This window comes from Nymphaea colorata, chromosome 6, assembly GCF_008831285.2.
Source record: "Nymphaea colorata isolate Beijing-Zhang1983 chromosome 6, ASM883128v2, whole genome shotgun sequence".
Taxonomy (NCBI): Eukaryota; Viridiplantae; Streptophyta; class Magnoliopsida; order Nymphaeales; family Nymphaeaceae; genus Nymphaea; species Nymphaea colorata.
This window is the reverse complement of record NC_045143.1, coordinates 22442796-22468670: the sequence shown is the minus strand read 5'-3', so window position 1 is coordinate 22468670 and position 25875 is coordinate 22442796. Positions and strand designations below refer to the sequence as shown.

At 38.1% G+C, this 25875-nt stretch overlaps 3 protein-coding genes across 7 annotated transcripts; all 3 read right to left on the bottom strand.

Annotated features, from left to right (window-relative positions):
• Positions 1–825: 825 nt before the first annotated feature.
• LOC116256634 (VQ motif-containing protein 18-like) lies at positions 826–1350 on the bottom strand. Its single transcript, XM_031633025.1, has one exon. It carries the CDS (start codon positions 1348–1350, stop codon positions 826–828), a length of 525 nt encoding a protein of 174 aa, XP_031488885.1.
• Positions 1351–7142: 5792 nt separating this feature from the next.
• Positions 7143–12387, bottom strand: LOC116255485 (psbP domain-containing protein 3, chloroplastic). The gene is made up of 10 exons (XM_031631324.2): positions 12230–12387; positions 11802–11883; positions 11570–11691; positions 10848–10910; positions 9987–10067; positions 9799–9881; positions 9635–9710; positions 7942–8060; positions 7597–7641; positions 7143–7424 (listed from the first exon to the last, which is right to left on the bottom strand). Exons 1-10 carry the CDS (start codon positions 12309–12311, stop codon positions 7398–7400), a joined length of 780 nt encoding a protein of 259 aa, XP_031487184.1. The 5' UTR covers positions 12312–12387; the 3' UTR covers positions 7143–7397.
• A 1417-nt stretch (positions 12388–13804) lies between these two features.
• On the bottom strand, positions 13805–24551 carry LOC116255484 (uncharacterized). Of its 5 annotated transcripts, none has more exons than XR_004172874.2 (10): positions 24025–24551; positions 23763–23824; positions 21189–21303; positions 20959–21082; positions 18551–18631; positions 17957–18298; positions 17455–17639; positions 16546–17378; positions 14493–16463; positions 13805–14423 (listed from the first exon to the last, which is right to left on the bottom strand). XR_004172874.2 is itself a non-coding variant. In XM_031631323.2 (9 exons), the coding sequence occupies exons 1-9, from the start codon at positions 24366–24368 to the stop codon at positions 14926–14928; spliced, it is 3624 nt and encodes a 1207-aa protein (XP_031487183.1). In that variant the 5' UTR covers positions 24369–24551; the 3' UTR covers positions 13805–14925. The 5 variants fall into 5 exon arrangements, 2 of the variants coding, with proteins under 2 accessions (XP_031487183.1, XP_049934158.1); XR_004172873.2 differs by having other exon boundaries at positions 13805–14417; XR_004172875.2 differs by having other exon boundaries at positions 13805–14239.
• Between the last annotated feature and the right edge of the window lie 1324 nt (positions 24552–25875).

Genomic DNA, 25875 nt, shown 5'->3' with positions numbered 1-25875 from the left:
ATTTTATGTGTCCTTGGAAGATCGATGAGATGTAGTGATGTTTCACAACTAATACGTTTCGTCTCAAAATTTAACTGTACAGACGTGATATTTACGATTCAAAATCTAAAAGCTACTTCGCTTATCACCATTTGTTGGACGCATAAAGGACAATTTGTAGGAGTTAGAAATTTAACTAACTAGTTAAATTATCCGGAATTAAAGGAAACAAACAGAAGAGAGCAAAAACATGATGTTGCTAACGGCTACGACCATGTATGACTTCATTGGGAGCAGAGTTTAAAGTTCAATTAATTTTCAAACAAATAAGAGAAGTTGGTAGCGAATGCTAATAATAATTTTGATAACACTACATCTATATATCAAGATCTATAAAATTTCTCGTTGGCAAGGCTATGTGTCCTTCCATGGTTTCCGGAGAATATTAAATAGGCTAGCAGTTGCCTTTATGAAAGGAGAAATCTTCACCAGCAGGCGAAAGAGAAGCAAAGTTCAAAAGCTACCTGCTGATACTGCGACCAGTCTGAGTTATCTCATTCAGCCACCTTATAAAAATGAAGAAAGAAGAAAACCAAAATGCAAACAAACGTTACAGAAGAAAAGTGTGCCCATATCAAATGAAAAGGAGTATGAAGAGAGAACTTTATCTTGTCCTTAATACACGAAACGGCTTCAGGCCATCAACCTACAAACTTGGACAGGCAAACTCAAAACAGAACACCCTCCATCTGCATTAACATATGTAGAGAAACGTGTAGAAGGCCTGTCAGTATCCAATTGTCGGTATATATTAGCGATGGCATTTTGCATGGCGGCTCAGTTTAACTAGAAAGCGTGATGGTTGTTGGTGTCCAGCGGAAGAAGTGGGGATGATTGCGAGGTATGATCAGAAGAAGCCGTCTGTGAAATGTCGGCAAAGATGCTGTCTAGATCGCCTAGACTATTGAAGAAGAGGGACGGATTCGCTGTTGATTTCGTCGACGAATCATGTTCATCCTGTTTGAGGTCCGGTGCAGCAGGAGAAAGTACTTCTCGTCCTGCTGCTGCTGTTGTCTCTGACCGAGCAGGAATTTGCTGCTTACCGGTGGCTCTGTGTCTCGTCCAACGGCTACGACCGATAGGCTTGCCGGTGAGTTTCTGAACAAGTGCTCGGAAATTGCAAGGGTCGGTTTTGATGATTTCTGGTGGAACTACGTGAATAATTCTGACAGTTGGTGATGATGGACTGAACTTGGCTGCAGCTGCTTGTTTCGCGATAGAATGGGAGCCTTTGCGCGTGGCGATTATTGTACTGCATGGCTTGCTTCTTCTTTCCAAAGCCCCCCCACCATCGGTTAGATCGTCTTCCATGTCCGGCCTCAGAGAGAGAGAGAGAGAGAGAGAGAGAGAGAGAGAGAGAGAGAGGGATGTATCACAAGAAAAGAGTGAACAGGTAGCAGCTCTTGACCAGCAGAGAACGCGTAACACATTCATCCGATTCCCATTCAAGTTTTTGAGAGAGAATATACATTTGTGCGCTCATGATTGGTGTTATTTTCTAAAGAGCTCGGACCAAAACCACAAAGATTATAAAAAGGTGTAAAGACAGGGTAAAAGACCTAATCATGACAGACGTTAACAGGAAGCTATATTAGAGTTCATATTGATAAAATGAAAATATATAACAAAGTTGAAGGACAAAAAGTTATTTTTAAGTACAAAAACAAATCGCAAAAACAAAATATAAGAAGTGAATATACAAGTTAGTAGCATAATAAAAGAAATGGAGAAAGAGTGGACAAACGAAACAGTAGAGTCACACAATAGTAGACGAAGGACGGCGTCGTAGCCAAATAGCAAAGTGAATATCTCTTTGCACAAGGCGTGCTACAGATTCCGATGATGAGAAGATGTCTCTGAAGAATCTGTTGTAAGAAAGAACAAGAAATAAAAAGGTGAACCCGAGACTCAACCGCAGCGAGACAGAGGGGACGTTGGTTAGCTAAACTAATACCGAGGCGTTGTAAGTGGTCAAAAGTATTGATGTGACCAGCAAAAAGAAGCCAGGCAAAAGCAACGACACGAGGAGAAGGACCAAAGAGACTGAGGTGGGAGTGACGCAACAGAAGAACCAAAGGAGGCCAGGTAATAAGAAGAACTATATATATAAAAAGAAAGAAAGAGAGAGGGGATTTATCGTTTTCTCCATCTTGATTTGGGCAGAAAAATTATATATATATAAACACTGTAAACAATACAAACAGTTGCTTTATTATGTACTATCAATAAAGCTATTGTATCACTGTTGTTTAGGAACAAACCTTTCATTCTTTTACCATCCTGAATATTAAAACCCCTATATATAGAGTACTTAGATCACCAATCCTACGGCCCATCACACGCACACCCTGATGCCAGCCCGTAGAACCCTTTCATCTTTAGATTGGACGGTTCAAATTCTTTTAACCCTTTCATCTTTAGATTGGACGGTTCAAATTCTTTTATTCTTTTAGGGGGTGGGTAAGGGTAAGGTTGGGTATCGGGCCGGCAGCCGTCAGGTACTCGGTACTCAGCCCGACTCATTATCGGGCCGGCTTGGGTGGGCTTGCTAAGTTCGATTTAGGTTCGATAATTTATTTTTTAATTATATTTATATATGATTTTATATTAAAAATATATTTTTAAATTTAATCGGGCCGAGCTGAGGCTTGAGTTTTTCGAGTCGAGCTGAGCCCAGGCCCAGTTTTTGGATGTCGGGTCAACCCAAGCCCAACTAGTTATTAAGCTAAACCGATGCCCAAGCTTAGCTGTGGCCTCCCGTCCCCTACCAGCCTGCAAGGAGTCGCCAAAGAGGTGGAGGGGAGCTTCCAAAAAAAAAAAAATGAAACAGGGAGGGGTACGTTGAAAAACGTAAAGCCATAATAGAAAAGTGCTCCAAAAGGATTAACATGGGTGTTTTCTTTACCTACGGAAGTTTTCTTTACCTACGGAAGTTCATCGACCTTAAAATCAATAAAATAAAATATGTTCCCTCATATTTATATGGTTTCTCAATAAAATATGTTCCCTCATATTTATATGGTTTCTTTACAAGGATTTTGAAAGATCGCTCCTAAATAATAGGAGCTGTAGAATAGAGAGATTTCAAAAATATCCCCACTTTCCTTTGGTGCAGTGCATACTTATTGCAAAGCGTGCACGCAACTCATTCTAGCTTTCCATTAGCCCTGCTCCAGCTACCATCTACACACACTCTCTTTCTCTTTCTCTCTACTTTCTTTTCTCTCTACTTTCTATGTAAAAATTCACATCCATTGTGATACTTGAATTATACTTTATAGTTTTGATATTTCCATTGTTGAAGGAAGCCGTATATGATTTACATGCATTTAACACTTTTTAAAATGTCTATAGAAGAATGGCACCAACGTTTGGCCTTATAAAAAAATTATTTACTGGGGAAAAGCAATTTAAAGCGTAATTCATATTATTTATTTTATCAAACTTTTTAAGTGAATCACAAACACGCTCTATAAGTTGTGTCGTTTCGACTATTTCAACCGGTTATGTGATCACTGATCATGAGACCCAGCAATTTTTTGTGAATGCAAAAGAAGATTTTACCACACGGAAATTAAATTTCAAAATTTTCACGTGTTAATTTTTTTTTATCTAAAGACATACTGCCTACTAATTTTGGCATGTATTCATGTTGTTATAAGCAAAGTGGTGTCTAGCTTGACGTTCCTCCATTCAAACACAAAACGTTGTCTAAACATGGAACACATGCATGTAATCAAACATTAGACAAAATATGAGAATGAACAAATGGACGAAGTACTAGTTTGATCTAGCTAGCGGAAGATGTTGCACACAAAGTATTCTTTTTGTCCTTGTGCTATGCAAACAAAATGGTAACTAAGAAGTTCAAAATTTAGTTGCTCATAAATCTCCTTGATCCTTAACTTGTTTTGTTTCTAAGGGAATTGGTGCAACTAACAGGGTGGCTTGAGGTTGGTAAGCAGCTAGTTTTTATTTCAAATCTCCTAAAAATTAACTGTTTATGCTGCAAACAAGAGGTAACCAACGTATAAGTCAAAGGTAAGTAGGGGCCGCTCCCCGATACATGAACAGCTGGCCCCCTATACCCTAAGAAAATGAGAGGTTGGGGGAGCTTTGGCTGGCCCCCTATACCCTAAGAAAATGAGAGGTTGGAGGGAGCTTTGGTTGGATGATAGGATGAAATATTCATATTACTTTCTTTAATTCTATACAAATTTTTTTTTTTAAAATGATGCCTCAAATTTTACTAGCTTGTTTATTATTTTTAGTGTTTATTATATAATATTGGCACCTGGAGCTAATACACTGGTTACATTTCGATTGACATTGTCTATAAATGTTGCTTCCGATGTCTTGAAAGAGATGCTAAATGATCCAACAAAAGCATTATTAAATGCATAGAAAAAGACATCCATCTCAAATAAGATGCATTTGAACATTAATAGCCATTCTAATTTAAAATTAAGATAGTCCGGTTTTAATCTAAATAACGTGCGCGAAGCGACTGAAAAATGGCATTCCAAGAATGGTGCCAAGATGACGCATCTCGTGCTTGCATAGCGAGAGACAATGGGAGAACCACTTGCGGGCACATGTCGACAGCTGCCCACATGTTCCCATAAAATTCTTTTACTTACATATTGGTGTTCTAAACTGTTTGATTATGTATGTCTGGTACCTGCCAATAATTTCATCAAATTTTGGAGAGTTCCAGCTTTAATGTGTAATATTTCCATCGAACAATATATCTTAATTCAAAAGAATACACGAATTAAATTACCAAAAAGAATCGCACATAATAAATGCAAGGCACATAATACATATATATTGAACCACTATTTTTCTTTTTGCTGGTTATACGGTCATGATCAGGAAAAAATCTCTTCGGTGATTTCATGGGTTCAATATTACTGGCCAGACTCATCGAAAGTGCATGAGTACCATGCACATGTCATAAGCTCGTCCATATCCTTGGTGATCCCACTTTTGGGTCCCATTGAAGATCTCTCTCTCTCTCTCTTTCTCTCTCTCTCTCTCTCTCTCTCTATATATATATATATATATATATATATATATATATATATATATATATATATGTGTGTGTGTGTGTGTGTGTGTGTGGAGTTTATTATACTAACTAAGACAAACGTTTATTGTAAATGTGTAAACACTTGTTCGTATATTCTTTTGCATTTAAGTACTTTGATTTATCTAAATCCTTTTGTTTAGTTGTAAGGCTTACTTTATTTTTTGAAAAAAAATGTAATAAAATAAAATTGGATTAACTAAATGTTTATTATTAGTATATTCGAGTTGATCCCTAACTTAAATCTCTGGAACTTAAACAGTAATACTTGCATGGTGTACGCAACTAAATAAATATACAACAAATTAGGACTTTCAATATGAAATAATTAGATTACATAGTTATTCCCATAGCTGTAACGTAAAAACGGGGAGAGAGAGAGAGAGAGAGAGAGAGATAGAGAGAGAGAGAGTCAATGCTGTAAAAATCATTTTGTACATTAAATCACTCCTGATTTGGCGAAGCACCTATTCAAGAATTTCAGGTGAATTGGATATGATTTTGGGGTTGGGCATGGGGTCGGCCCTATAAAAGTTGGGCTCTGCAGCTCCGAACTGATTGCTTGCAACCTCAACCTGAAGTTCCGCCTAACCAGACTGGCCCAATTATAATATTTTTTTTGTAATATATAAATATAATTAATTAACAATATATATATTAATTATAATATTCTAAATAAAATAATATTAAAAGAAGTCATTGGGTAGACTCCTGCCAGCCCAATGCCCAATTTAAGGCCTACGGCAGGCTCAAATCAGGCCGGGTACCGCACTGGTTAATTGGTAAAAAATATTTTCAAAAATAAATTTGTTTGAAAAAACTGAACAAAACAAATATGAAAACTAAAAATAACAAATTTCAAAAAATTTTGGTAACGGAGCCGTCTTTAAAAAGTTTAAAAAGCAAGTGCTTTGTGCAATCACATCACAAGCAAAGACAAAATACTCGCAAAGCACAGGGCTTTGCTTATGACGTGACATGGACAAAATCAGATTCCTCTGTCCCCATAGAATTCAAAGTTATCCCGCGAAACAAGCTATTCGTGCATTCACGTAAAATAAGAGTGCCCTCTGATTCAATATCTGCAAATTTTATAACAAGAGGCCCAATTAGCATGGAAGAAAGAACTGTGGAATCCGAGTCTTCCTTTCTCTATCGAGAAGGTGAAAACTTGTTAAACCGCAGCGAAGCCCTGATAGTCAAGGGGATCCCAACGTCCCGTCGGAGATTCGGAGGGCAGGGACATTGAAACGCTTTCTCCTATTGGCACAAAATTCGAGGACAAAGGTAAAGCGAAGCAATGTCATGTCGCCCGCAAAACACTTGCAAAGCGTAGGGCTTTGAGAAAACTAAAGCATCCATACATTTTTTCATTTCCAAAGAACTAGAGGATTACAACCTACCGCTTGGAAAAGTCTGCCGAAGCGCTTCCTCCTCCTTACCATGCCTACCACTTGGAAAAGTACACCTTTTATTCGATGCGCACTAGTGTTAGTACACTTTCAATTGGATGTCACACTTTATACTTTATTTCAGAAGATATAGGAAAGTAATCTAACTGGCAATGGCAACATGCAGTTAACGATCTACTACCCTACACCCATTGAGGGCAAAAGTTTGCCAGGCCTTATTTTTTCCTTTTTTTGTTTCAACATAGTTGTGTTGCTTTATAGGATGTAAAGGTCAATATTCGGTTTCTATATGATAATTTCTGAACTTTGAATTTTTAGCAGATGGCTCTTCAATACTTTTAATGTAAAAAAGCAAGCTGGAAAAAGTGCAACCTGCTGACATGTTTCTCTTCCCAAGAATTAGTGGATCATTGGCAGCTACCAAGCCCCACTAATGGCAGGGCAGAATGGAGAAATGTGGTTTTCAATGGCAGATTAAGCTGTTCATCAGTTTTTAAAGGGAGCTGTCGAATATCAAAAGCTTGTTACGCGCAATCTCATCTTTTTTACAAAAACATCTCCCATTCTCTGAGTCTCTTCCTTTTTGCGTATGGCATAAGCAATTCTCAAAGCAAAATGAAACTAATACTTACTTTTAATCAAAAGTTTATACATCTGAAAAGGAAAAGCACAGAAGCTTGGATAAATGCCTGAAAATAAGGCCACATTGTGCAACTGCTAGATGCAATCAGCAGGAAACCATGCTACACTGCTTTCTTGTGCAGAAGAACAATACTATGCAATCAGCAGGAAACCATGCTACACTGCTTTCTTGTGCAGAAGAACAATACTAATAGAAGCCGTGGAGTCTTTACGCCTCAGATAAATCTGAATGACGAAACGGACTGAAACATCAAGAAACATTAATGAGTCTTTCTTCACTTGAGGTTGGATTCTCGCTTTTTTTCTTTTTCCTTTTTCTATTTCTATAGTCAAACTGCGGAATAACACCCAAAAAGGTCGACACATTTTAGAAAACTTCAGGAGAAGTTTTTTTTAAGTTTATATGCACCTCACCTTTTGAATTGTCGATCCATATTTTTCTGAGTCTTCCTCAAAAAACTGGAAAAAAAGGTAAGCGGTTGAATGCATTATCAGTCTAATAAGGTAAGAGGTTGAATGCATTATCAGATCGTTCCAGATAAAACATTGAAAAAATTAAAATGTTTCAGTCGAGAAGAGATGTTGAACCCAATAACTGGAACTAGTTACTTGGTTAAGTAGTGCTCTCGCATTATTCTGATCACCAATTATTTAAGTCAATAACAGAGAACTTTTCTTTTTTATCTATATCAGGCATATCAAGGTACTCCAAAATTAGCAAATGTTATAGCCAACGGAAGACCAATTTCATCGACATACCTGACCAGTTACTGTATAAAGTCTGTTGTACCAACCATTCGATGAAATACCCAAGGCAGTGTATATATGCTTAAGGCTTTCTCCTGGGTTCTGCAAGGAATACTCTATGTAGTAGAAACCTGCCATAAAAGGTGCTGGATAATCAGAAGGGCACCAATGAACAAATTAATCGTTGAAACCAGAAGGTTATTAACCAACAATCGAATTGCTATCATATAATTAAGACAAAATATGTTGCTTCAAAAATCTAAAGAAAACAATATTGCATGCATTTAATCTTCCACCTGGCCCTTTGTTTCTATTTTTCTTGGTAGATCTGGGATTGCATAGATCATTCCCTATCTTATGATGGCTAGTGATTAACAAGGTGCTCTAGTTTGGCGACTCATGTTGTGTTGTATTTCACTGATCGCAGCACTGAGCTCAAAGAAAAGTGATTGTTTTTTTTTTAAAGCATTTCTCTCCTGAATTCTCTGGGAAGTAGGGATGCAGCAGCAAATGAGTTACCTACTAATACACTGATACCTAGCGCTATATTCTCATTCTATATTTACTTTTGAAAGTTGTCTCTATAGTTTAAATCTTTATTACACTGAAAAACAAATTTGATCTCATTAAACATAAATTGTATGTCATGAACATTATAGATGTGTTTCTACTTTAGATGGTTTATAAACTAGATGCCTTTTCATAACTTTGTATAGAAGTACACCAGCATGTCCATATGGTATCCATAGACATAAAGAACCTTTTTATTCATGCAGAATATATACTGATTAAAAAAAAAGTAGTCATTGGCACTTATTCAACAAGGTTATCAGAGTAACTAAAAGAAATTTTAGTGGCCTTAGACATCTGCAGTACCAAATAATCTCTGTGCATTCCACTTATTCAATCTAGATGGATTTATCAAATCGGTTACTCGACAGCTGATTGGAAGAAAATATTACTTAGTTGGTCAACCGGCCAGCACAACTTCCACTATTGTAGGATAGCATGGCATAAAAACTTATACAGAAGATGCTCGATATGATCTTGAAGCTAGGAAAGCAGAACAACAGGTAGAAAAATTGAGATCTTAAAAAACACATATATGTTCAACAGTATAAAGTTACTCAATTTTCCATTTCCCCTTTCTGCTTATGTGTGTGCCTGTGCATGGAAGGAAGGGGGGGGGGGGGGGGAGGGGGGGGTGTGTTGGGCTTGAGAGAAAGAGAGAGAGATTGATGCTGAAACCCTTCCAAATCAATTATAAATTTGCATTTTTTGTAATGACCAACCTGCAGTTATAGTCATTGCTACAGTGATTAAAAAATATGCAATATAATGATGTAAAACCAGCAGAGGAAATCTAAATTTTCTCAGGAAATGCGATCAAATACAAATTATTGTGAATCAAACCATTACAAGCACTACTTTTTATACAAGATGTTGAGATTTCTTTATTAAAATTTACATGCTATTGCTATTTTCAGTTTGTTGCTTGTCCAACTGTCTTATTCCAGAAACCTCCATATGCCATAGACACACATCTCTCTAATTAAGAAGATCACTAAATCGAGCAATAATTTAAGACAGATAGGTATGGAACTAAGGTTCCTGTATCCTTTTCCTTAGTAACAAGCTTTCAAAAAATATTGGTCCACCAGTAATAGGAAAAAGAAAACTAAGAACACTACACGAAGGAGCATACCATTCTTCGCTTTTGAGTCTAACAGCTTTGCAGCCACTCCAGGAGGTCTCTGCCAGCTTCTGTCCAAGCTACCAATCTGGTGATGATTTCAGTTAAGGTGGCATTGGTAATTTGACTCAGGTCGGTAATATGACAAAATCTTGCAACTAGAAAATCCCACTCACCAGATTCTCAGCAAAGGCATCAACATTGCCAAAGGACTCCAGTCTTGTAAAATCAGGGCTAAGACCAGTAATTAACACACTAACTGCTCAAATTTACATCAGATTGTACTTGAATTTCAAGGGGTATCCAAAGAAAACAGAAACAACAACAAGAAGAGAAAAATGTGTTGTACACAAAGCACAAATACCACTGGAGCTCGTGTTGCCCTTAGGAAAGAATGCAACAATAGTCCGGCTCGCATCAGCTTCTCCTTGACCCACAAGCCAATCTGCATAAAATGATACTGGCTTCTGTAACAAATGTAAGTCCATAATTGAGGAATCCAATCTTCAATCTGGAAACTTTACCAACATGAAGTTTGAAAGCTTATCTGAATAACAGAAGCCAGGCCTGTGGCCTACAATCTATTGTTAGACACCACAATACACATTTTTCACCATGTCACTGTTTGTTGATTTAAATGAATTTTATTTTTGGATGCCTTTTGTCTGATCATGAGGAACTCTTTAAGAAGTACCCGGCATAAGCACCAACTACTGAGCCTTACAAGGACAACACCATGGGAAAGCTTAGCCAGCAGAATGGTAGGGTTCGGACCTTGATCCAGGTTCTTCAACTCTGACACCCTTCACATGAATACTTGCACATCAACCTCAGTTGTAAGTCTTACCTCAAGCATTTCAGTTATATATATATATATATATATATATATATATATATATATATATATCACAAATTTACCCATACAATTGTTACGAGTTAACTATTTAGAGATGCATTGTTCTCACTGCACAGAAAGCTTCACTTATATCTGTATCGTGTTTAACAGCATATACTTAACGTTTGTTGCATAATAATAGTCATCACATATATGTGATCTGATTATCTTTATCCAATTTCAAAAACTGCGTTTCAGTTGCTTCAATTTTATGCTGCCTAGTATCAATGTATTTGTGCATCTAGGAGTATCCCCAGGGATAACCTTTCCCGTAAGCAATCTGCAAATTGAAGCAGAACATATAAAATCAGACCAGGTAACGTTATTTACCTGGAGGTATCGATATCGAGAACTTATCTGTATCATCTGTGAAAAGCTGGTACTGTTCAGCACCTGCAAATACGTAAAACCGAATCAACGGAACTCAGATTATGCAAGAATTTCAAATCTCAATGTCACTATGTTTATGGTGCCGGGCAGAGCATGCACGTGCAGCTATCAAAGGCCAGACCAGATGGGAAACACGATGCCTCTTCCCTCTGTTTGTTGACAGAATCAAATACCCGAGTTTTTCAGATATTTGCGCGCTAAGCTTCAAACTGCAAACAGGCAAGAGTCCCACACTAGTTCATACTCTTCTTTCTAAGTCTATGTGCATGACTGGTTACAAGGCACGACCACTGCGGAACATACAGGAGTAACACCATCTTTATGAAGTTCCCAACACAATTTCTATATAACAAGGATCGGGCAGGATAAAAAATGGAAGATATTATATGAGGTGCAGTCGACCATGCAGTACCATTTTTCTAAGTCATAGGTGCAGGAGGAAAATTAGCACCTACTCATTATCGTTAAAAGGTCCAGCGACTTCAATGCCACCTCTTAATGCCGAACTTTTGCTGATAAGAATGTGAGGAACAGAGCATTTCAATTTCCAAAGGGAACGTGGCCACTGTTGTTTTATGTGAATCGTTTTTTAGGGTGGAGAGAGAGAGAGAGAGAGAGAGCGAGAGAGAGAGAGCGAGAGAGAGAGAGAGAGAGAGAGAGACCTTGGCTGGACGGCTCAGCCATGGAATGATCGACGGCAGAAGCCAAGGGGATCGCAGAGAAGAGGATCTGAAGCATCAAACGCCTACTCTTGTTCTTCTCTTCTTCCTCCCCAACAAAAACTCTTCGGAGAGAAAAGAACAGAAAATGGGAATGAGATAAAATTCCTCCCTACTCACCCCCTTATTAGTCATCTCCCAACATATAAAACTAAAAGCAGAATAATGGAATTACGGAGCCGCCTTCAGTTTCGTCTTCCCATTTCTGTACATCCTGCTTTGACAAGGAAGTTGCTCGTTCTTACCCTTTGGATCACCTTAACAAAAAAACACAGCAAAACCCATTTCAGAAGATCAAGAAATCGATACGCAGCTCCATGACACCAACCTTTAAAGCAGGTCTGCCCTCTAAAGTTCAACATTCTGTATGCATTTTATGTCATAGAAGGTCGACGCAATTAAAAGACTTTGTCGAATTCTTTTCCTTCCGGAAAAAATCAAAAGCAGCAAGGTTGACATGCAACTTTGGAAGTACAAAGGTTTAATGTACCAAAAACATTTCAGTCATTTTCCTTATTATTGAAAATATGAAGTTCCAAAGAACAGGATGAACGCAATCCCAGAATAGGAGTTCATAGATGGCTTAACAGAGGATTCTCTGACCGTTTCTATAGTGGAGATAGGGAGGAGGAGCCGGCGTTGCTTGCAGGCGCAGCATGCAGTTACACATGGAAGCGGCAGCCATGGCGATCCAACTCGTGATGATGGGAGCTCCCCCTTAGTGTCCACATGGAGTTGCCACTTGGGATAAGGTCAAGGAAGGAAGAGGGATGCATGTCGTTCCAGTGGAGGATCCTGACATTGGACCTCATCATCATCATGGCCCTGTATTGTAACTTGTGGGTTCGGCTCCGAATCTTGCTGTGCCCCATTCGGGTAGTCAGCACCACATAAATTAAGCTGAAAAGAATCGCAAGATTAATTATATGTATTTTTTGAGGGATATGATAACGATTGGAATTGCACTATAACTGGACAAAATTTCAAAGTATTTGAAATAAATAATGCGAGCAAAGGTATCCTCTAACAAATAAACAATGAGAAGGTTGATTCCCATTTTATACGAGTATACGACGTCGATCTCTACAGTCCTAGAAGACGGCCTCACTGGACTGCTCGCAAATGCAAGGTTTGCAGACTGTTTAATTATTTAATGGTACAAATTGTGTTGACCAATCATTAACTATTATTGGGAAATATTTGTGATTGAAATGATCTTATTAAGAGGCTTTCTCTTCCAAAAATAATTTTGTTATTTTTGTTGTTGGCTTGTTTTACTATTTGTGTGTGTATCACTCCCTCTCTCTCTTGACATATATATATATCAAGAGAGAGAGAGGGAAGAAGAGTATGAACTTGGCTGACGGTTCCAAGTAGAAAACAAACCGCAGAGATTTTTAGTAGGCAATTCAAGCTCAAACAATTCATTGTCAGCATCAATCATCAAAACGGATGGGCGAGGGCAGAGAAAGGGATGAAGTTGTTTTATCTGTATAACTTCATACAAGTAACGTGTCGACTCCCAGACACAACCATTGATCATTTCAGGTAGTTTTGCCTCATAGGCATACGCCTAGCTGACTTTGATAGACATATGTTTGGGCGGTTAATCTAACAACGAACAACTCTCAAATTTTCAGTCAAATTCCTTCAGATTTGACAGAAATTCAAAAAGGCTATATACACTGCAAGAGATGAACATGAAAATCCAAGATTTTTCTAACAATGTTTGAATGGTACAACTCTTGTACTGCAGAAACTCCTCGCCTGGAAAGTGTTATCGGAGCAATCAAACTTACCGTTACTGTTACAATACTACATAGCTGTAAATTATACGGAAGTGCAGGCCATTTATCTACGCTACTGTTCTTCTGAGAAGTGGGAAAGAACTCCACTGCCATAGTAAGAGGCCGAAACAGAAGTCTGTTTTGCCCCTACTCACAGGATCCAGAGCTGCTTTAAGACCTAGAAAAACTTACTGTTATCATCTGCCACTGTTCGCAAGACAATAAAGTAGTGCACCAAAGCCTAACAGAAACCACGAGAATTCAAAACACAAACCTTTTTTCACGAGTGGGCTTGCCACCCGGTCGCACTACACACTTTGGGCGATTTCAAGGTACTTTCAAATTCAGACCCTAAGACATTGGATTTGAATGAGTCTAAAGAAGATCGAAGTAAAGCATGGCTAATACGCCCATGTGACTGAAATATATGAAATCAAAGAATCATGACACTATTGTTGATATTACTACATAAAGACAATGGGCATTCCTTCGATTTCTGTGCAACCGCATTATGTCGACTAGTAATTGAAAAGAATATACATGACATCTTAAGCAGACTGACACGTCAAATGCGTAAGAGCAATTTCCCGGACCCTACCAACTCAATAGTCTCATGCTCCCTCAAGTGCATGGTAACTTTTGAGGTAAACTCGCAAAGGCAAAGCTGAATAATGGATAGCCTTTGCAGGCATTCTTTTAGTCGAGGTCCTTTCCACTCATGAGATCTTTAACACCATGCTCTCTCTGTCATCAGACTACTCGATAAGCACGATTAAGCATGCCAAGTCAGTTTGCAGAAATCTGGTAGTTTCATACCCCGTATCAGCTGCGCAATCAGCAATTGTTAGACAAATATCCATAACATCGAAGGACCAAATAATGAGGTTTCCATCTAAAATCCAATGCCAGCTCTTTTAGATTTACGAACTGATAAAATTAGCTCAGCACCCTTCAAAAGAAGACCCGAACTCAAGCCATCAAAAGGAAAGAAACGGAAAATATCTCTGCAGCTTCAAGGGCAAGAAATCATTATGATGCATAAGAAGCAGGTCAAAAAGAATTACTGAGGAGCCACATACCTCTAGAAGCTATTTCATTTCCATCAGCTTCATTCTCGAGCTATGGACTATGGTAGGTATATCCTTCTCGGGTAAGTTTTGGCAATCAAGAAAGATGTATCTAAGACAAAAGCTCCAAGATTCACATAAAATAAGACTATGTCCATGTACTAACAGGTTCAGATGACCCCAAACCTATATCAGCATCAATTCCACATTCGCTCAAATCTATGAAGATGGATATGATTCGCCTAGGTTGTTTGGGCCAACTTTTTCAGGATGTGTCAATGACCATGACTGCAAAAGGCCACAAAAGCACCTGTCTTAGCACATCAACCCTGCCACCATGTTACTCTCTGTTAATAGAGTTAAATTGAGTCTGGCATATCAAGCTTGTCACAAAGTTGTCATAATGGCAAGGAAATATGTTTCAGGTAACTTCCACAATCTCTTGTTATGATTCACTATTATTACCCTTTTTGCTAACATAGCCCAACTGGAACTGAGGATTTGAGGGGAAAACAAAGAGTCTGGCAGATGAAGCAGATGTTTGAAGCCTTGCTGAATATCTTTCTGAAGTAACTATAATCTGAGGCAATTGTTGGTGTCCTGAAAATAAAGGCAACAGTGTATATGCAAGAACTTGCTCAGAATTCGGCAATACAAAGACAGCATCACTGTGTGATCCAGATATCAAGAAACTTGGGGTTTCTAACAAGGAATATTGGATTTCCTGAACTAATGCTGTTTGGTTCTCAATCCTCAGAGAGAATGAAAAAGGTACACCAAGTACTGCATAGGGTGGACAATCCAAGTACACAACCACCACTGCCTTCTCAACATTCACATCTGGGAGTTTTTGTTTGCTAACAATTTCCATTGCAGAACAGGATTCTGACTCAATTGACTGTGATTTCCTTCTCCATCCAATAGAGAGTGTCCCCATCGGCATACCCATAACTTCCTTAAGTGGACAGACAGAAAAGATCCATTTAAATTCTTCTCCTGGCATCAGAACAAGTTCAGATGACATTGGGTCACTGCAGTTGGATACAAGAACATGGTCAGGTGAACAGGCATGCCCTAGAATGCATGTTTCACCATCCTTGTCATCCATTTGAAGAGAGGCAGAGGTCAGTTGCAATGGTACCTCAGAACAACTTTTAGCAGTCACAAGAAGAATGTTCTTTTCATTTAAGGCAAGTGTAGTCAAATGACCTGAAGATGATGTGTCCTGTCTAATTCTTGAGAGTAAAAGCAAATCTTTTCTAAATGGCATGATAAACTGGTGACTGATTGCAATAGCAACACTGCCCTCAATTTGCAAGCTCTTATGTACATTAACTTTCTGAGCCGTACTTTCCCAGCTATTAGGTGAGTAGCCCAAAGAAACATAAAGCGTAACTGATTTAGGTCGATGCCACTTGATGTCAAGTCTGCAGGACCATGATTCACCAACATCTAGAAATGGCACTGAAAGCAACCCAAAGGATTGTTGTACTTTTCTGACATTCTCAACATTTGGAGATTTGTTCTCTGTAACTTCAGAATTTGGTCGGGGTTCCTTGAGTTCAGATGACACCAAGATACCAATAAGTTCGACATCGTGATTTTCAGACGAGAATGATTCAACATCCCTAGGTGTAATTAAGGCACCCCTGGGATCTACAAGGTTTATTTTCAGCTCCCCAGAGCAGACCCTATGTCCTTTTGTGATGACCAATACAGAGACTGGATAAATCTCACCAACAAGTGCAGGGCCAGCAGAGCTCAAAACAAGATCCACAAGAGGATCAGGGTCTTCCACCTGAATAACCTTCTGACCGATGGATGAAAGAGTAGGATCTTTAGTTGGGAGAACCTCTATTCTATCTTCAAATTTCCAAAGAGGCTGACCTTCCATTGATGCAGGACTTTCAGCACGAAAGCAAATGGTAAAATATTTACTGATTCTTGCTAAAACTGATATGCACTCAAGCTTGCCACTCTGAGCTGCAATAACCAAAAAGAATCAGATTCAGTTTTAAAAGCGAACATCAATAAAAGAGAGAAAGAAAAGACTTTTGCACCTTACCAGGTATGATGTCATATGTTAATCGTACCCATTTGTATGGAACCAGAGTCATACTTGGAACATTCTCAACTCGAAGCTCCTGTCCTTGAGTTGCTATTGACTGTTTTTCTAAATTTTTAACAACAAAATTACATGCAGGTTGGTTGAACTGAATTTCTAATTGCTCAACGTCAAAGGGATGAGGCAAACATGAAATAAGTGACAAGGTCAGGAAAGTGGGGGCTCCAGGCTTAACAGACTGATCATGAAAAGCTATTGATGCCAGAAAAACTGTTCTTAATGGGCTAACAAGGTCAATTTCAAGATGAAGGGGCTGATCTTCGGTTAGACTTATCCAACTTTGGTCACCACTCAATTTCAATGTAGGCTCTCCTTTCAGAATGCTTGATATTTCTTCATGTACGGTCTCCTTCATGGAGAGACTTGGAGGACCTGCAGGCCCATATTGATCTTTCAAGCCAAGAGAATCTGGATGGTTTCCAGACGTTATAGGCAGTGAAGCCATTTCAAGTGAATACTCTACATAATCTTTCAGAAGCCCAAGTTTTCTAGAGCAGTCCCTCAAATAACCCAAGATTTCCCAAAGCAGAGTTTGCCAACCTTCTTGTCTGTAAAGCCCTGCAATACCATCAAACAGATCTTTAGCCTTACCCAAATCACCTACAACAAAATGTTCCCTAGCCATTTGGTGGCTACTGTAAGAGGCCATCCTCTGAGCTTTCAGGTTACTGTATAGACCACAGGACTTCGTTAGTAGAGCCACGATTTCATATGAGTCCTGGTATCTCTTCCCTTCAGAAACAGCATAAGCCAGATACTCCGAATCAGTGAGACTGCAAAAGCATAGATAAAGAGGTAAACTGCAAGTTTAGACAAAACTTAAGTAGCTATAAGATTCACAAGACTTACGGTCGTGTAGCATATGCTTCTCCATTCTCAACCAACCATGTAGATTGGCCAACATATAAAGAAGGAACAACAGAATCTGCACTATTTTCAACTGCCAGCACTTCTGCATGATATTCAGGCTTTTGTAATACAGATTGGGAGACTTCAAATGCACCCCTCTTTTCTCTCAAGCAACAAGCTGCTAACTGTTTAAAAAAAAAAAATCCACACAAAATATTGACATGATGGCCAATAAATGGAAATACTTTGGAATGTAAAACATAAGTGTGTGTCAGATACAATGATGAATGCACATATCAAAGTTCAAGATTTATTGTGACAAATGCTTGAGGGGAAAATAACCCAAACTAATAAAAATATACTAAACCTAAACGAGATCTGAAATCAGAATGGAATAAAAACAAGCAATAGTAGCCAAAAGATATGTTCCTAAATGGAGCTTATAATAACTACAGAAAGGAAATCCATTAGTTCAGGTCAATCAAAAGAAGATTTCACTAACTTGATAGTAGTGTGCTGGTTGGAATTCCCATTCAGTGATAGGTCGTTCTGATGTGCTTAAGGGCAAAGGAACAGCGGTAGGGATGGCTACAGAACTTGTCTCGAGTAATTCAGCAAACACTAAATATTGTTTGCTCATCCAGTCCCAATGAAGGAAAGCAGCTTCTGGAACTCCAGTAAGCTTCTCATAGCATGCAATATGCCTCCAGAACCATGTAATTGCTTCCACAACCTTGCCACCATGAAGCAACAAAGTTGACACTTTGAAATGCAATTGTTCTGCCACTGCCTTTATCTCAACCAACCGTTGAATCGGTGGCAACCGTGTTGAAGTTCCAATCATCTGTAGATTATCAAAATGATCAAAACATATGTAACACATACTGAGATGCACAAATCTGAAGATTCAAATTCAGTTCAGATAAAAAATTCTTGTTGGCACTTCATTAAACAAATTATCATAGAACAGCTTATACACATCCAGCATTTAAAAATAAAAGCTTTGACTGGTGATATTCCAAAAATGAGACTAATGCTAGTAAAGTAGGTCTTCATAACACCTAAAAACTGCAATAGCTGAGAAGCTTCCAAATACCTCATGCAGAGCAAAGTAGGCATCTTCATAAAATCTCAGTGCCTCAGCCCAATCTCTTCGAAATTCTGCATACACTGCCGCCTGGTTTTTCACGCAAGTAGATCAGATAGAGGATTTCACTCATAAATAAACAAGAAATGGAGTGTTGAGATTGTTATCATCATAATAGTTACATGACTGCACGAAAAGAAAGTGCTAGATAATACGTCTTATAAAGAAAAGAAGTACAGAAGATGGAGACACGAACTTACCATTTTAGTTTAATACACACTATATTGTGGACAAGTAATATATAGAAAAACCTTTCCAAGATTAGTGCCAACTGGCAAGCACATTGTCCTAATTGTTGAATTAATTGCCCGTTTAAGATTTATGAATATGAAGATAGAAGAAGTATCTAGTCAATTCTTCCATACGATTAATCTTGGAAACAAAAACCTTCACTAACATTTGCAGGTGGATTTTCATCGTGTTCTTTCAAGTGTGAATGCTGACAAGTATCAAAGATACAAATGAATCAAATCCATGAATTTGTTTAACCAAAGAAAAGCTAATCTGATCACAAGAAAAACTAATTCTTTGAATAAGTATGTTCATACTTTACTCTGCAACAGAGCAACGACAAGTCCTTGGGGCTAAGAACATGCTTCTGACCTAAGTGATGCAATATTTTGGGGCAAAATAATGCATTCAAAAGCTCCCTACCTGTGACTAAAGAAACAGTAATGCTTGGCATAACAAGAGTCATTATGTGCAACCCAATCATTATTTAAGTAGTTCACCACCATGTTCACAGCAAATTGTCAATCTTTTTCCAAAGAATTAAATATCGATGCTCTCAATAGACACTGTATTATTTGATTGCCTCTGTACAAGTTTTGATTGCAACCAGGCACAAACTATCTGCTGCTTCCTGAAATTTTGTTAAGCAGTCTGATATTAACATGTAAACGTCCTCCACTCTATTAGTGTTATGTTACACCCCTGGTTAGAAGGGTCCAAGACCCTATATCAACCTGATGGTAATACCAGCTTGTCATATGAGACAATGCAATTTTCCCCTTATCATACAATATAAAAGTGGCACGAGAAAAGGAAATCAAATATGACATTTTGAGTTGTACAACCACCCTTACACTCATCTCCTAGACATTCTTAGGAGTCGTTCAGGGCCGTGGGGGGAATTTGTAACTTTTAAGAAGAAAATGCTGATTTAAGGCTAGATTTGTAAATTTGTGGTTGTGGTCGAAGGAGGGGTTTCTTTATTTTTGCATGACAATCATTTCTATTACTAAAGACAAAAAATCTTTCACTTAGAATATAAATTTTTACTATTTTTAGAAGGTATAACTGCAAACAACTCCACATGTCAACGGGGCCCTCAAGTGGATGATAATTGTAAATTAGTCTGAGTTTTTGAAAGTAAAGGATTGATGCAGGAATCCCTTGGCTAAAGCCCCTTTGGCCAAGACACATGACAATGGGGCTCCATGCACCTCTAGAGATCTGCCAGGAGTTGTGATATGACAATATATATCTAAATGCCAAAAAATCTAAAAAAGAAATAGAAGATGCTGAAACGGGATTATAGTGACCCCTACAAAGTGAAGGACGAGGATGATATCGAATTTGTTACTTCCCAATTTGGGTCATAAAATCTCTCACATCCGACCATTCAGACACTCTTAGAGTTTGTGCATGATAGAGCTTTTGCCTTTGAGAAGAAAAACAATGTCCATTTGAAGCTAGATTTGCATGTGGGAGGGGAAAAAAAAAAGTGAGAGGTTCCTATTTCAACTGTGAAAGGCATAACATGTTATCTTCTATCATAGATTTCTATTTTTTTAAAGATATCACTTCAAATGACCCCTGTTTGGCAGTGGTGCAAGTGTGAAAGAAAATGACTGGTTGAGATAGTTTACAAGTACAGTGAAAAAGGCACACAAGTAGGAATCTCCCAGCTAAAACACCATTTAGCAGGGTATGGATAATGTAGTCCCATGCATAGCCAGAGATCTGCTAGCAGCTGTGTGAGAACAATGTATGGACATGATTTATGCTCTAAAAGGGAGAAAAGAGAGAGAGAGAGAGAGAATGGAAGAAGCAAAAAAGGGATATGGTGAGCCCTGGGAAGTTAAGGATGAGGATGATAGTGAGCTTCCTACTTCTGATCTTAGTAAGGTCAGAGTGCTAGTTTGATCATAGAGCACCTAGTGGCAGGTTGAGTGCTTTGATTCACCCTTTTACTAGCCAACAACAAAATAGACAAAACAACAATCACGCACTTTAAGAACCAGACAACTTAGAAGGCTATAACATTACAAAGAAGAAATCGACGTTGCTCCTTTGCCTCTAAAAGGGAACCAAGAACCACAAAGGTTTATTTTGAGGAACAGCAAAGGTCACACCTTAAAGCAATACCGGACATGCAACTCAGCAAAATTGAAGTTCTTTTTTTCAATACGAATTTTAATCCGCCGTCCTTCTTCTCTATAATAAGCAATGGCCAATTCCGCAAAAAGGTTTCCTAATCTGCAGAATATGTGTAACACAATTAAATAATACAAAACAAAAATGCAAATCATAATGTCAAAAGATTATTATGAACCATATGAAAGATGAATTAGGACAATTAAACCTAACAAGAGACTGCTTCAGCTCCACAGGCCCATTTTGAACTAACAACATGAGGCACTTCGGATCAATTTCAGCACGTTTTCTCAATGCAGTAATTTGATCTTCACTAACATCATCTGTAAAGAAGCATCAAGCTCTTGATTATGCAATTTCACCAAATAAGCCACTAAAGGAAACGTAAAGCTAAAAGACAAGAACAAGAATTTATATGCTGCTTCATTTTCACCCAACAAATGGACTTTTAATGAGGCGAAACCGAAAAATTGGTCCTCAGTAGATAGCACCACAGTTAGAGAATTTCTTGCCATGTTATAGTTGGTTAACTTACAACAGAGAATCTCTCAACAAACCATTTTAACTTTTATTAAGTTTCTTTGGGGAAACTTTGAGAATATTGTTGGCCTCATATTGTATCACAGAAAATTCTGTCCCTTCCTAAGGATGAAGGAGGAGTAGGTTTGCAACTTTGTGGAAAATTACTGAATTTAACAAGGCCTGTCTTTGTTTCTTGGCCTGAAACGTTTAACCGAAGATAATCAATGGGTGAAGTTCTGTAGACAGAAATATCTGGTCAATTGCAGCATATAGAAATGTAGAATAAAGAAGTACATGTTCCCTACCTAGAAGAGCTCTGTAAGGGTCTGGAAATAGATAAGTTCTTAGATTTGTTGGAACGTCAGGGATGTCTCTTGCTAAATTTTGCATTGAGCCTTGGAGATTGTGTTCTAATAGATCAAATTGATGCTGAAAGTTTCTGTCAGATTGACAATGATAGGGGCCTTTCAATTAAGCAAGCTCTTATCAGATACTGTAATGGTGATGCTTTACAGTTTGACAACTCAATAGTATTGGATGCACTAAGGATGAATTTATCTGTTGGACCTGATGTTTTGGTGCGGAATAGGACTGGGTGTGCAATTTCATCCATAGCTCAGCTTTGGCAAGAGATTAGAGTTAAAACTTAAAAGGTTGATCAGTTGGTATCAGAACATTTGGATCCCCAGATGTGTTCCCAAGCTAATTGATGCTCATTTATTGGGAGTTTTGGGAGACTTTTAACAGAAAATTGGTTGCAAATATTGTCACAAAAAAACGTACACGGGTATTATATAGCAAGGAATTTCTCGGGTATAATACGGCAAAGTTGTATATCTCAGGAATCTCTCAGGAAAATCTCCGTGAATTTGTAAAAAATTTAAAACATTTAATAAATCCTAAAAATTATAAAAAAATAAAAATTAATAAAAATGCGAAAAAACACAAAAGGATGTGTATTATACGTGTTTTTTCGTGTTTTTTTATTTTTTGGAGTTTTTTTTTTAAAACACGTTTTTTTCACGTTTTATACGGATGACTTGTTTTTCACGATTTTTTTAATAAAACGCATTTTCTGTGACAATACTACTTGCAACAATTAGAAGTGTTGCCTGTATCGCAATGTAGTATGTGCAAATCAGCGACAGAAGATCAGGACAACTTGTTATTCGCTTGCTCTATGTCAAAGAGCATATAGATATATGTTTTATCAGGCTTTGGGATATTATGCTTGCCCAAAGCATTTTTGGGAGTATGTTTTCCTGGTGGAAAAGGAAAAATTTTTGTTGCAAAAAATGGAAATGGTGATGGATGTGTTGCTTCAATATTTTCATTTGGAAAATTTCACTGATTTTTAACTATGGTCTTCACAAAGACCGTGTTAAACCTGTTTCTCAGGTTGAGTGTGGAGTGTGGCAGACGTGCTCTGAAGTTTTCTTGAACATTGGATAGCCTGCTCAGAAGCTAGATGCATTAAAATTGTGGGTCAGAACCAAAATTTTCTCTCCTACTTGGTTATCTAAACCAAATGCAGGTTGGACGATTGAAATTGTCTCCTTGCCGATTAGAGGGACAAAGTTTTGCAGTTTGTTGTGTGTCACAATGATTGTGTTGTCTGGACAGAAGGGGAGACTGCTCAAGATGATTACATTCTCGGAGAGCTTCATCTTCTTGAACAAAGCCTGAAACTTATCCCATCCCATATTCATTCTGCTGCAGTTAAAACTAATAATGTGAGATGGAAGAGGTTGTTGCAGGAAAGATTACCATTTACCGGGCATCAATCTTTATGGATTCTGGTTTCCTGTATTAGATATAGACTCAACCAACTGGTTGCTTCAGATGATTTCCTTTCAATCTGTGGATATAGCTTTGTTGGTATCCCAGGTGGAGCCTGATGTATAATTTTTTTCTTTTTGGTTTCACCTTGCTTTGCTGGATGATTCTTAATTCTTTCGTTGCTTTAATAAATGGAAGGGGGTTCTCCCCAGCCCGCTTGCAGCGGAAAAAAGAAAAACTTACAAGATGCATAAACGAAAACAAGAAAATACAAATGAATTCACTGGATCGGTATATGAACATAAAAATGCTCTATGAAAATAAAAGAAAAAAGAGCATGAAAATTTTGACGACTATTTCTCAGGCTTGAAGATTCAAATAAATAAATACAAATTACCATGCTTTAAGTTAGTAAGAGCTAATGAAGAAGTAGAAATTAACAAGAAGGCATCAATGGCTTCAGGATCAGTATACTCCTTACCGCTGATAGTCGGCTGCACCACCACCACAACCAGTTTGATATTCCGCCCAGAGATCACACTTCTGCGAACGTCCAAAAACACAGAGGTGGTTGAAGGAGCAGAGGACAACAACAAATAATCAAGAACAATCAACTGTCAAGTAATCATGTAAAGGACATAGCTGCATTCCCTAAATTAAGAGCTCGTCAAAGTTTAAGCAGCAGATTACTAATTGAAAAGCATAAAATTATCCCCGGAAAGCGTGGAAGAAAGAGGCCGTACTTTAGGGTTTCAAGATCTGTGCAGACCTTGAGCCATTGGGTGGGATCGCCGGAGACCTGATCCGCGGAGAAGAGGGCGGCGACCACGGAAGGGACGCGGGTGCGGCGTTTGGAGAGCCAATCGCGCTTGAGGAAGCCGGCAGGCGGAGCAGTGGCGGAAGAGAGGGGGTCCTTGAGCTTGCGGGCGACGAAGGAGACGTTAGAGAAATCAGCGAGGCCGAGGGAGTTAATGGGTGGCTGTTTTGAGTGCAGGAAGCTCGAGATTGTCGGGTGGAACTCCGATAGACCGACCAGGGACACCAACGACACCGGAGGCGTCCGCAGCTCCTCCGGAAGGTCCTCCATCCCGACCTGCCCTGATCCTCGTCAGAGAGAGAGAGAGAGAGAGAGAGCGAGGTGTTCGATTGGATCTGACTTCTGACTCACGATTTCACACGAAGAAGGGAATGGGAGGGAGCATGTGATGTTCCGAATCGTGTTGTCGGAAAATCTGGGTGGGAGAAAGTTCGGCAGCTGCTGGGAAAAGAAAAAATATCGCTTTTTCCTTATTCAGCCTTAATTGATACACCCATCTTTTGATGTTAGTAGTTCGCCTATTAATTCTTCGTGCTTATTGTTTGTCAGTAGTACCGATATATTACTATCATATGTATCTATCTTAACGTTGGGGCCGTTAGGCAGCAATAACAATATATTACTACATCTATTCTAAATGTTAAGATTTCAAGTGTTCCATGAATTTGCTTAGGTATATACATGAAACTATAACATATTATTGTTGCTAACGATGTTGTGTTTGAACTTAGTCTTAATGTTTAGTTTCATTTAATCTTTTCTTAAACGAATTTGAAATCCAATTGTGTTACCTTTTGAAGACAAAAAGAACTCATGAAACAAAAAACAGTGTTTTGCATTCAAAATGGTTTTTAAGGTGCATTTAGTTAACAGTTAAAATTGGATTTGTGAAAAATCCAGTTTTGATAGAACTTTGTTTCAAAAAAAAGGTGAAAGCATTCTCCCCCCAATTATTCACAGAAAAATGTTATTTTATAACACACAGCCTATGTTTTAAATACTAGTTAAAAACCAAGTCACAAATCATGGTCTTTACAAAACGTCATTTTCTTTGAATGTATCATTAAATATAACCTGAAACTTTACTTGAATTGACACAAGTTTGCAAATGATTAAACGGATTTTGGCTATTACATGTTATGGTGAGACTGTTAAACTTGATTAAAATGCAAAGGAGTGAAGTATCTTGAAACTATAGTTGTTTAATGTTGAACTTTGCCAATTACAATAAGATACGGACCAATAGGTTAATTATATACAAGTCAAGGATGATTTTGAAAAAAAAAACTCATAACACACATGAAACTGAACTAACTACCGTACATCAACATCAGTTTATGTGAGATCTAAACTTTAAAAAGTTATAAAGAATGTGCCTTGTCATATAAGGTTGTATTATTATTTTTATTTTTCAATTAGCATTATATTTGTTCATGTAGAGCAGGCTACCGAGAATTGAAAGTTTGTGGATGTCAGAGGGGAATCAAAAACATTGATATCATAAACAAATTATTTAAGTGAATAAGCCTATCTAATCTTACATTTTATTTTTTAGATCCAATGAAATGTGTGTATAGGAATGTCAAGACGGGATCCAGATTGGGTATAATTGTTACTGTATTTGATTAAATTGGATACTAGTTATTTTGACATATAGGCAATTAAAGGTTCCAAATCATGTCCTAGTTTGGCACTAACTAATGATACAATTCATACTCCATAACGGAATGTGACATTATATCCCAACCTTTGACATACTTGGGTTTATGGACCATGA

Excerpts from the sequence above, each read along its gene's own strand:
- LOC116255485 (XM_031631324.2), bottom strand. The coding sequence starts at position 12,311 with ATGGCTGCCGCTTCCATGTGTAACTGCATGCTGCGCCTGCAAGCAACG. Across the intron at positions 10,911-11,569 it reads GGCTGAGCCGTCCAGCCAAG|GTGCTGAACAGTACCAGCTT; the intron begins GTCTCTCTCTCT and ends ACGTATTTGCAG. Across the intron at positions 9,882-9,986 it reads GGGCAACACGAGCTCCAGTG|TTAGTGTGTTAATTACTGGT; the intron begins GTATTTGTGCTT and ends AAATTTGAGCAG.
- LOC116255484 (XM_031631323.2), bottom strand. The coding sequence starts at position 24,368 with ATGGAGGACCTTCCGGAGGAGCTGCGGACGCCTCCGGTGTCGTTGGTG. Across the intron at positions 23,825-24,024 it reads ACAGATCTTGAAACCCTAAA|AAGTGTGATCTCTGGGCGGA; the intron begins GTACGGCCTCTT and ends GGACGTTCGCAG. Across the intron at positions 21,083-21,188 it reads CTGAAGCAGTCTCTTGTTAG|ATTAGGAAACCTTTTTGCGG; the intron begins GTTTAATTGTCC and ends CATATTCTGCAG.
- LOC116256634 (XM_031633025.1), bottom strand. The coding sequence starts at position 1,350 with ATGGAAGACGATCTAACCGATGGTGGGGGGGCTTTGGAAAGAAGAAGC.